The following is an 11,905-nucleotide window of genomic DNA, read 5'->3' as shown; positions in this document are numbered from 1 at the left end:
TCATAACAATATAGAACAAAACTCTACACTAATATCATTTTGTACATTTTTTCAGCAATTAGGTTTCAAATTCTGTACAGCTCATTTGTAATTTGTTCGAGCATATAAACCGACATACTCTTTATAATAATACACATGTTTTTAACAACTTTCTGGTAACTTCTGATATTTTATACTATAACTGAACACATGCAACTTTATCCATATTCTTATCTATCAACAGTGTTCAGTACTGATATTTAACCATTGAAATAGTTTTCTAGAAAAGGCAAAAAACCCTCGAAAACAATGTATTGTCAGACATTTTGAGAGTTTGGCAGTGAAGGTAATCCTGGAACAGCAACTTCTTTAAAATGAGGCTTTCACGTCTGAAATGACGTGCACACATCTGTATTTGTATAAAAACCAGTAGGAATACTGTTGTAACTGGTCAAAGTCTCCTGTGACAAACTCAATCTTCTAAAGCCTGAAAACGGAGCGAAGAGGAGAAGAAGAAGTCTAGTTTTCTCTCAGACTTTCTGAGTTACAACATGCTGAGAGATGATTGTAGAGGTTTTGCCCAGTACAGCCTAAAATAAACTGCCTGCCTCAGTTTTAATATTTGCTTTTGTAACTGATTGTTAGCTGTTTATCTATGATGAGTCATGTGTTTGAGAAAGAGCTTCAGGTAGATAAACTAACAGAGAATCCTTCATCTGAACCGACCCTCACTCATGTTCCTCTCTCTCTGAAACACTCAACCTTTGTTCTCCACATTCAGAGGACTTCACTCTAAATAATCATGTTCAGTTCCCTCACAGTTCTTTACTTCCTGCAAGAGAATTAACATGATTTTGGCCGACCAGGAGATATTAAACAGTAACATAAGGAAGGTCAATATGCTTATACAAAATTAGTTATTTTAGTGGAAGAAGCAGTGATGTGAACATAATGTAAATCTAAACATCAGCTCCATGTTTTATATCAGGATGTTGTCCCTGGTGCAGCAGCTAAACTCCCACACTGTTGTTCATCAGCACTTACAACTAAAACACAATCTAACAATCACTCTGAGCTCTGAGAGTGAATCAGATCCCTGTGTTGCCTGACACCATTAGCCTTGTTTGATTCACTTTCCCCGAGGTGCATTCAGTGAGCCAAAGTAAAGTCGCTGCTCTCTGTTTGATAGAGAACCACATTACTCTGAGCTGAAACTAGCTTAAACAAACAGTGTTGGGAAAAGCAAACAGTCAGAGAAAATCAGTGGAAAACACTTCAGGGAAAAGACATTCGTTTGGATCGTGTGATTAAACACAACCAAACTGAAAAAATGTCATATTTCATAGTGTTGTAGTATCAAAATATGGTTTAAATAACATCTTTAACAGCTTTTTTTTTTGTCAAATTGGATATTGGTTATTTAATCTCTCTGGAAAGTGCTAGGAAATAGTGTACCCTAGTAATCCCACAGTGCCTTTAAAACTATCCCATCTTCTTTTCATTTATTTTAAATTAAATTTTGTTTTGTTTTTTGTTTTCTTTGTTACCTTTGTCAACTTTGTCAATTCTGTATTTTATTGCACTTTCTTGCACTTTTATGTGAAGCACTTTGGTGGCTCAGCCGTCTGTAAATGCGCTATATAAATAAATCTGACTTGACTTGATAAACAGATTAGTTTACTGCAGTTAATATTTATTCATATCTGATGCAACACATCTCCATTTCAGTATATAAGATAAATGGTTGTCTAACATGTGAAGGTGTTCTGTATATGGCAAAACTCTAAACAATGAGGCTCCATGTGGCAATAAAACATGATCATAAAAAAGACAATGCTAACATCATGTTCCTGATGAAATGATCTGCTGTGTACATATTTAAAACTTCACAATACAGTATTAAAAAAATAGCAAATACACAAATATTTAGGCAAAACAAGCTCATGACACTTGTGTGGTAGCATCTCTGTGCTGCGTTTACTGGCATCAGGAAACTTTCACTTTGGTAGAACAATCTCATTTTCAGCACAGACTCCAGTTAGGATGAAAGTACTGTGACATTATTAGTTGGCAACAGTGTTCACATTATTATTAACGACTAACATATTAGAGAAAACTTGACACAAAAGTTCATAGGATCCATAAAGGTGATATGGATCCTAAAAACTGAATCCTTGTAGAAAAAAATAACTGAATACAATCAGTGATTTAAGCAATTTTGTAGAAGAAAATAGATTATATACATTAAAAAAATAATTTAAGCCAGGCACAAACCTATGATTTTTTCATTTCATGGCCAATTTTGAGATTTTGCTTCAATAAATTGGCTTTTTTAAAGCCTTTTGGTTGTTTTACTACAATATATTCTAATTATAGTCTATTTACATCTGTAGATTTCTCTCTATTCACCATAAGTTAGCATTAGAGAATGCCTCATTTGCATATTTAAACATACAATTTCATACATGAGTAATTGATTTTCTGTAAGTTACTAACTGGGGAAGATTCATGATGATATCTGTTTTTATCCATATTTTTGCTAATGCGTATTTGCATAAACTGTGAATGTGTGGGTTTATATATATATATATATATATATATATATATATATATATATATATATATATATATTCTAGGCAAAGGAAGATAGATTCAAACAAATGTTGATACACCAGGTGAGATGATTGACAGGTGGATCTACTGACCTTATTTCACTGAAAATGAGCTACTAATATGAAATCTCACATTAAGGCTTCATCACATATATAATATATAAAAAACTACCCTTCATTTTCTTCTTTTTGCAGGATCAAGTGATATATTCCTTCACAGGTTGTGAACTGTGAAACATATTTAACATTTACCAAAGAGATCCAAACGTTTAGTGCAAGTACCTGACTGTGTAAAAATGAGAAACTATACAACAAAAAAAGAGCAAAGTAACATAAAAAATCTTTGAGTGTAACAAAAAAAATGGAAAAATGTTTTTTTCCCGAAGTGCGTGGATGTTGCTGACATCACTAGAGTTTAGGACTTTGGGTAGGCGGAGGCTCTAAAGATGTCGAGACAGTTGACGGTGATGAGGGCGCCGGTCAGCTGCCTCCACTGTCTGGTTGCAGGGTTCTTCATCTTGTCCAGGACCAGGTGGAGGTCCTGGATCATGTCCCGGTAGCTGTCTCCGTAGCGCAGACTCCAGGAGTACAGGAAGTCATAGGCTGGCTTCCACATCGACTGGAACACAACAGGAAATACAGGAATTTATTCATAAAATAAAAAAATAGATCATATTCACTACAGCAATGCCATGAGATCCGTTTTATCTACGCTATCAGTGTGTGTCCAATACATTTCATATCGTACAGCAGGTTAAGGTTACATTATAAAATTGCATATGACCTCAAAATCAGCCAAAACAACCTAAGAACATGTGTGTATAATGTTCGTATGTTTCTGTTTTGTACAGCTAAAACAGCCCTGAAGTCACTTTAGAACAATGTTTACCCAGTTACCACAATTTAATTGTATATAATTTAGAAATGAAGCCAAAAATGATGTCAAGCACTTATTAAGGGACACTTCCTAAAACAACAACTGTATACTCATACAACAGTAATCCCCTCAATCACCACTTTCATCACTGGCCTCTGACTGAGTTTTCTCTTTTTTAAGTTATTTTGCTCGTTCTCGCGTCAGCTCCTGCAAATGTCCCGCTATATTGCTGGAAAGATCTATGCTGGCGTTCATAGTGATCCCACGAAGGCAAAGTGATATTCTGCCCTTTAATTTTGGCGCATTCATAGTGCAGGTGAGATATTACAGAGCTGTAAATGTCCCGTTTTGAAACGGCACTATGAAAGGGGCTATAGATGTATAACCCCTAGCCAATAACAGCTCACTGGGTGTTCTCATGCCCAGGCCGTCTGATAACAAGGAGTTTTTAAAGTCACCTTTTAGTTTCTGAATGATAAAAGTGGCGGTATTTGACAACCATCTTCAGCTGTAGTCACACAAAATCTGCCAATGAGGCCCCTTTAAGAGGTTTAACTTCTGTAAAACAATCAGAAAAAAACATTTTATTCCTCAAATTCACGGCTTTGTTCTAATGTCACTCCCTCTCTTCGTTCAGTGTCTAGCTCGCTCGTCACCGGCGGTCCGTTCTCGTTCTTTGGCGTTTTGACTTCGACTACTGTTTGTTACAAAACGAACCGATGATAAGTTTCACCTTATAAACACTGAATGCAGTCAAACTGGCCCCAAAGATGCTGGGAGGGTTAAACTGACCTGGGCACCGACTTCCCCGCTCTTCCCTCGGTGCGGCGCCTCATAACCAGCGATCTGACTGCTGGAGAGTTTCCCCATCTTGTCAGCCAGCTCCCGCCATCGAGCTCCCAGCTCCACCGCGGTGGACAAAATGACTGTATTCTGAATCAGCAGCGCCACGAGACTGACAGAGTCCATCTTCAGCAGACCCTGTGGTGATAAACACGGAGACAATCTGTTACAAAAGCATGGAAAACACAGGACATCAGAGCGTGAAATCAATAATTCATGAGGGGTGAGTTGTCCAGTATTTTGGGAATTTGCGTCATTTCTCAGCAAAAACTATTATTCTTCATTAAAAAAAAGACAACAACATACTATTGCTTTGCTTGTATATTAGTTTTTCTCCACTTACCACCAGGAGCTCATGCAAAAACTTGTTCCCGCTCTTCTCGGCGTGGCAGTCTTCCTTCAGCTTCTCCAGCACACAGGCCACTTTATCCGCCTCAGAGTCGGCGTGCCTCCGTGTGATGGCGTCCAGCGACAGGCTGCCGTAGCCTAACGCATCAGCAAAGCCTCTCCAGCTGCTGATGTGTTCAGTGACCAGCGTCTGGATGGCGGAGTACATGTAGGTGAGCTTCTTGAAGGGCAGCGTGATGTTGTCCAGGAGGACCTCTGAGGTGATGTGGATGCCGGTGAAGTCTATCACCTGGTCTCTGGTGATCAGCTTCACGTTCTTGCAGTGAACCAAACCGGTCCTGCCTCGGAGGAATGCGATATACCAATCCTTCTCTTTTGAGTTCCCCACTGACCTGACGGTGTCCCGGGACAACAGAGCCACCGTGTCCCCCTTGAAATACTCCAGGAGGTAGTCTACACGGGGCTGACGGAGGACTGACTTCAGGGCGACACCATACCACTGCAGGCTCACGGGGCGGTCTGTAAATTTGGGGAAATCTGGAACACTTTCCTCAGGAATAGGTACGCTTCTGGTCATTTCAATCCGCTTTTCTATCTGCCTCGGCACTCTCTTCTCTGACCTGATGGGTGCTGCGGGAGGGGAAGACACTTGGAAACGTGCAACAGTTGCATCGTTTGATTCCTTCACCTGCAGATCTAACTTAAAAGGAGTCATTTCTGTATTATTAGCACAAGATAATGCAACAGGCAGATGTAAAACTGTCCCTATTTTGAGCTGACTCTGCCTCACTTCTTTCAGTTCATCCCCAGGTTTGATTTTAAACACGGAGTCTGAGAGTTTAACCCCGACATGCAGGTTGTTCAGCTTGTCTGGTTTCAGTCCGTGTTTCCCCCAAAGCTGCAGCACAAGTGGTGGCACGTTTTTGTTTCCTCTGCAGACATCTGAAAAGGGAAGCCTTGGAGGAACGTCCTCATGACAGCAAACCACTATCACGGCTTTGAATGACGGGTGGATGTACCTGGGACCATAAACTGCTACTGTGATCTGGCGATCGAGGTAATCCCACACAGACGTAGCAGGAGACTGGATGGCAGAAGCTTCTGCAACTGCAATCACATAAAAATGTGTCTTCAGGTCCTGCAGCTTCATCTGCATGATGTTCTTGTAAATGTAACAGTTGTCCACTTTCAGATAAGGTCCCTCTCTTTTGTTGGACACCAGGCCGACCACAGCCGTCATCACCTGACTCAGCGCGTCGCTCTTCACCTCTCCAGCCAGCTTCATCTCCAGAGAGATGCTCTCCTTCATGTTGATGTTGCTGAGGACCACCTCTAGGAGTGGACTCATGGTTGTCACATAGTTGTTATTGAGTCCAGGAGGAGGGTCCAGCATTGCTTTCAGTGTCACTTCCTGGACTTCTCCAGGAGGAACGTGGCCCTCTGGGATGTGGATGCTGATCTGTGAGTCTGGCAGCTGGACGGAGCCTCCAGAGTGGCCGATCTTACAGATGACCTGGAAGTCGGTGGCCTGGGTCTGAGCCCATCCTGGACTCTGGCTCATCAGGTTTAAGTCCAGACATGAGCGGGTGAGCTGCCGGTGGCTCAGCCAGGCCATCTTGTAGGCCTCTCTGTCGTTCTTTAGCCACTCAAAGTCTGGGTTCAGCACCGGCCCAGGAGGCCGGAAGCTGTTCTCCCGTTTTGGAACTTTCCTCTCCAGATCGTCCAGGATGTCTGAAGCACTTCTCCATCTCCCAGATTTGTTGCTAGATTTGTGTTTGTTTTCCAAAAACTTCCCCACGTTGCCTTCATCTGAAGATGTGCTGATGGCGTCATCGTTATTTGTGTCCAAATGTTTTTCATTATTTAGTTGTTTTACATTCGATGTGTTGTTAATGAGTTTGTCTTCTCTGCTGCGTACGATGTCGTCTAAGAACGGGTTTGACCCAGACAGTTTGTTCCAGAAGGGATTTTTCGTCTGAGATGCGACTTCTGGCTGTAACAGTGGCCACTCTGAGTTCCCAGTCACACCTGTAAATATAAGAATATAAGAAATATTAAGACTTTGGTCATCAAAAAGGTTTTGTGAGATGAAAACACAGAATGCTTCTGCTTCAGAGTGAACTTTACCGTTCAGGTTGTCGCCGGTTGAGACTTTGTCATCCAGATCGATCAGCGTCCCCTCAGATTTACTCCGCATGAGACTCCCAACACGACGGAAGGACTTTGCTCTTCCAGCTGCCATATTCTCATCTGGAAACATAAAAACTGCTTTGTTTCATTTCTAAAATTACCTATTACTTTTACTACAAAATAATTATACCTTAAACCAATGCAAGCAGGAGTACTGAACTAGAACAAAATGAATACACAGCATACTGGATACATTTGATCCCTTATTCCCACTGAAATGGTCAATTAATCGATTAGTTGGTAAACAGTGAATTAATCAGCAACAATATTAATTTGCTGATTTTTACTGGCTGCAGCCTCTCAAATTAATGTCATATGTTCCAAAGTAAAATTCAAGTACTTTTCAAACATTCTTACAGCAGATTATATGTTTAACATACAGTATATAAATTATACTGACTATTTCCTGTCATCACATGATATTAGATGTTGTTGTACTATAAACAATGTTTTGTGATGGCCTTCTACAGAAAGGTGATGAATTAAAACACAACAAAGTTTCAAGTCTCATAATGTGTAACCTGTTTAAAAGTAGAGTTGACATCATATATAACCTAAACAGTTACAAGCATATATTCAAATCCAAACACTTCAAACCTTTAAAACACCAAATTAAGTGTTTTCAGGGATTTCCAGCACCCTTTAGGAATTCTATTAAATGAATATTAAATATCTGAATGTAAATATTCGCCGGTTTTCTTAGCCTTGTAGTACACTAAAAATCTTTCAAACTGTTGTTTGGACAAAACAAGTTAGTGTTTATGATTGTGATGTTCATTTTCATCACTTTCTGTTTTACAGAAGATTATTCAAGGAAATAGTAGACGGATAAATAAATAAAAGTAATTGTTATTTGCTGCCCGGAACATAAGCAGACATATAATTCAAATGCTGTGACACATGACAACAGCCCACACCTCCACAATAAAAGACCTGAGAGTAAGTTATTGTTCTGTTATAACCATGTTTCCTTCAGCAGGAGAGCCTCGGGCTCTCTGCTGTCTGTTACAGCAAAACTGTTCCAAACATGGAATAAAGCCTGAACTCTTCACTCTGTCACTTGTTTGCGTAAAAGGACACTACCCATTCACGACTTGTCACAGTGAGTCAGTCATTAATAATGTGGTTTCTTACACCAGTGCACAAGAACAGGTTGGTCTTGTCAAGCTATGACACAGTAGTCGGCTCTCTGCGCTTCTTGCTCTGATCAAAGGGCCTGACACTAATACTGACAGTAACAATAATCATATAGTGCATTATTTAATATGCGCAGTACTGTGATTTCTGTAGTACAGTAAACATACTCAATAATAACTAATCTCACTGTAATGTAGTGCATGGTTTCTTTTTCTTCCTAAGATTTAATCAGATGAAAATGTCCTTCAACAAACAACAAACCATTGATTATTAATCCAGAGAGGAACCAGTCAGCAGCACAGATTCAGACAGAAAGCTCCACTAACCAACAGACTGACATGAACCAGGTAGCGTCTGAACAGGTGTGTTCTACTCTGTAGTTACATATTAATAAAGATATCATATCTAGGCCACTTCCTCTTCTGGAAAACGCGACTAGAAAAACCATTAAACACGCGAAAAGAAAACAAAGTTTGATCTCACCGTCGGTATGAGATGTTTGTAGTTTAGATCCGGAGTTCTGGCAGGAAAAGAGGCCAATCCACTATCACTGACTGTCTGTAGAGGAGGAGCTGGGTCACCTCCTCCTGTTACACCTCCTCTCTCTGTCTGCTCCCAGCACCGAGCATGTTGGGACTGGGAGTTTACTCTGACACAGGGAGCTCAGGGGAGGAGGGGCCTGTCGCCCTTTGGGCACTACATTACCCAGCATGCACCTCTCTGTTTACGCACGAGGCTGACAACACCTGAAACTGAGCGATACCTGAAGTTTCGACAGGAGTGAGTTCACTGATAAGAAGCTAACAATGCTGCTAACATATGCTAACACACACACACACACACACACACACACACACACACACACAGGGAGGAGACACACAATATATGTAGAAATGTGTGTAATATGGATTAGTATGTGAATAATTAATATAACCAAGAATGAAAGAAGCACAGTTAAGAAGTGTTTTTGTTTTGTTAGATGAAGCCTATCGCTTACTTATTTGTTTTTATTTTTATGGTTATGTTTTGTATATTGATGCTGGGGGACCGCAGGAAGAATATCTGTGGCTTTGCTGCAGCTAATGGGGATCTTAATAATAAACTCAACTCAATTAAACAATACACAAGGTTAAAGCAGCCAGTTAGCATTTAGCTTAGAGAAAAAATATTAGTTTTATATTGACATTTGTGGGAGAATATATTATGAGTAAAACAGGTGTTTAGCTTGTTGCATCATATTAATAAACCCAGAATGACCTAAAGTAGGGTTTTGTAACTGTCTCCCTACTTATTTCACTAACAGAGCTAGTTGTGTTTTATTGATTTCTCCGTGTGTCATCATTGCTGTTTGAGTGACTAGATCAGAGGCAGAAGCAGCTGAGAGTTTAATCTCATCATCATGTTATCTCACTGAACAGCTTCTACACATTTACTGTGATGAATGCCTGAATACATCAATAATTACAGAGTGTTATATCATATTTAATCTCTATAATAATACATACTATTTCAGCTGCTTACCGCTTTGCAGTTGCACGCCAAAAAGTAATAACTTGAAATCCCCTTTTGGGAGAAGTATTGCAACTGTTATCTCTGCTGATGAATATCATGCTGAGGTTTGGTGCTGTATCAGAGCGGTTGTGGTCTTTGGCATCAGGCAGCTATTTCTCAAGGAATGCAACTAAGCACTCTTGAGTAGATTATGATTTTTCATGCAGCAAATGTGATCAGTGGCTGCAGCAGTCTGGACTTTAGCATGACTTATTAACACTCCCCTCATACAGAAGAAACTGTTTCTGTTGTTAGAATATATGATTGATTAATTAATTCATTATGTAGCTAAATGTGCTGCTGCTTTAGTCTGATCCAGATGATGTTGGTGTTTACTGCTTCAATATGAAACAAAAGACACAAAATCTGCATGTTTCCCACATTCCACAAGAACATAGTTGCAATAATTTCATTATCAGCACTGAGTCAGATAATCTAGTATCCAGAGTCTGATGTGTGAGCACATTCTGCTCCCTTGTGGCTGTTTAGAGAATGATTGGGATATAATAAGGCTGTTGGCACGCTTTATTTCCTCTTTTATGTGTTTTTATTCCCAACAAATCCTCCTGAAAGGCCAAAACCAACAACAAACTGATCCCACTAATAAGTAGTAGATAGATAGATAGATAGATAGATAGATAGACTTTATTTATCACAAGCTGGGAAATGACAGTGTAGCAGCAGCATTACACACAGAGACAATAACAACACAATTAAATAAAAAGAACAACCTAGGCATACTTCAAGCAATAAAATATAAAAATACAATAAAATATAAAGTGTCTAAAGAAGGAGTATGTATAAGTGCCTATCTATATAAAGCCTGCTATTGTGTTTACAGTATTTTATAGAAGTAGCTCCATAAATCCTTGGTCAGAGTATGAACATTATTAGTTTTGATACATTAACAAGAAGCCATTGTCTCATTTATTTCAGCTTTAAATAATGGCTTTGTGTTTCCTGTTGATACTGTTAATAGATCTAACCGAAATTGTTGAAACAATTAAGAAACTGATTATAATATAATTAGGATACAACAACAGTGTAATTATTGTGCCACTTCCCTTCTGCTAACGTAGTATTTACACCTTGATGAAGTTATTTTGTGTGTATTTAGTGCATATGTGTGTCGGTGCACATCACATTAACTTTTTTTCAGCAGCAAATTAGATTTCACTTTGTGTTTGTTCAGGAAAAGGACTCTTCGCTTCTTTCTCAAATTTGAAATACATTATGGCGATACTTTGTTATTTGCACCTGTTGAACTTTCTCTGTCATTTAAATTTCAGGATCAACAGCCAGCCAGAATGTTAGAAATGGTGAAACTTGCATGTTTGAGCCACTTGGTGGAGCCATTTCTCTACCGCTGGTTTGGTCTGACTTCACTGTTTCTTTATTCTAAAATCAAAGAGTGCATGTATTTTCTGCCAGATTTTCACCACTCCAACAAGTAAGATACTTACTCTACTAACATCAAAGTTGAAGCAGTGATTAAAACAATAATAATAATAATAGTAAAAATACTAATTTTAAAAGGCCTTAATAACACTGCCACTGTCCGCTGATGAAATACAGACACAACGAATAAAAACAGTCCTTTTTAGTTTCCCAGAGTCTAAGTTATGTTTTTTGTCTTTTTTTTTGTCCAAACAGTTCAAAATTCAACGATATTCAATTAACTGTAATATCAGAAAAGGATAAACAGCAAGTCTTCATGTTTGAAAAGTTGGAGCCATCGAAAAAAGCCCTCAGATGTGTTAAAATCCAGTTGATTAATCAGTTACCAGTTATATAATTGTTGCATATCTCTCAGTATTTATCACAATCTCCATCAGGGTCATAGTGATAGAGGTTCAGTAAACCAGGTTGTGAAGGCTAATTTGCAATCAAATTTACAAAAAAAAAAGGTAAAAAAATCTATGGAAACTCAATGAATAGAAGAAGCATGTATCATTGTTACTCAGGTGCTGACTCAGGCCTTACCTGCCCTGGAAACCTTCCTCCTGATTGGAGCAGCCAATAATCTTTAGATTATAATCGTGATGGGTTTCATAGAGAAATATGTCTGTATTTAATGATTTTTTTTAAAAACACATGCTTATTTCTGTGAGTTTAGTAGGCTTTAGGACAAAATACACATTTTTTGTCTCTCTTTTATTTATGTTGTTCCCTCCAACCTTTTATTCTCATCTAGAATAACTGTCTCACCATGATGCTGTGGTGAACCGTCTTTATTTTATTGACTCTGATGTGATGAAGTCATGTAACTGGACTGTGTAAAAGCAGCAGCAGAGCATCAGTGTGCAGCTATTCCACTCAGCCAACAGACAGGTGAAACACCACCTGTGACATAAATTAATCTAAATTG

The 11,905-nt window shown here is 39.0% G+C and overlaps 1 protein-coding gene across 2 annotated transcripts; it reads right to left on the bottom strand.

Moving 5' to 3' along the window:
* Positions 1 to 2,619: 2,619 nt before the first annotated feature.
* macc1 (MET transcriptional regulator MACC1) lies at positions 2,620 to 8,571 on the bottom strand. 2 transcript variants are annotated; one of them, XM_059339445.1, is made up of 5 exons: positions 8,470 to 8,571; positions 6,787 to 6,909; positions 4,655 to 6,687; positions 4,261 to 4,449; positions 2,620 to 3,210 (listed from the first exon to the last, which is right to left on the bottom strand). In XM_059339445.1, the coding sequence occupies exons 2-5, from the start codon at positions 6,899 to 6,901 to the stop codon at positions 3,007 to 3,009; spliced, it is 2,541 nt and encodes an 846-aa protein (XP_059195428.1). In that variant the 5' UTR covers positions 6,902 to 6,909; positions 8,470 to 8,571; the 3' UTR covers positions 2,620 to 3,006. The 2 variants fall into 2 exon arrangements, with proteins under 2 accessions (XP_059195428.1, XP_059195427.1); XM_059339444.1 differs by lacking the exon at positions 8,470 to 8,571 and having other exon boundaries at positions 6,787 to 6,919.
* Between the last annotated feature and the right edge of the window lie 3,334 nt (positions 8,572 to 11,905).

The sequence above is a fragment of the Centropristis striata genome, chromosome 8 (assembly GCF_030273125.1).
Source record: "Centropristis striata isolate RG_2023a ecotype Rhode Island chromosome 8, C.striata_1.0, whole genome shotgun sequence".
NCBI classification, from domain to species: Eukaryota; Metazoa; Chordata; class Actinopteri; order Perciformes; family Serranidae; genus Centropristis; species Centropristis striata.
This window is presented reverse-complemented; position numbering and strand designations above follow the sequence as displayed.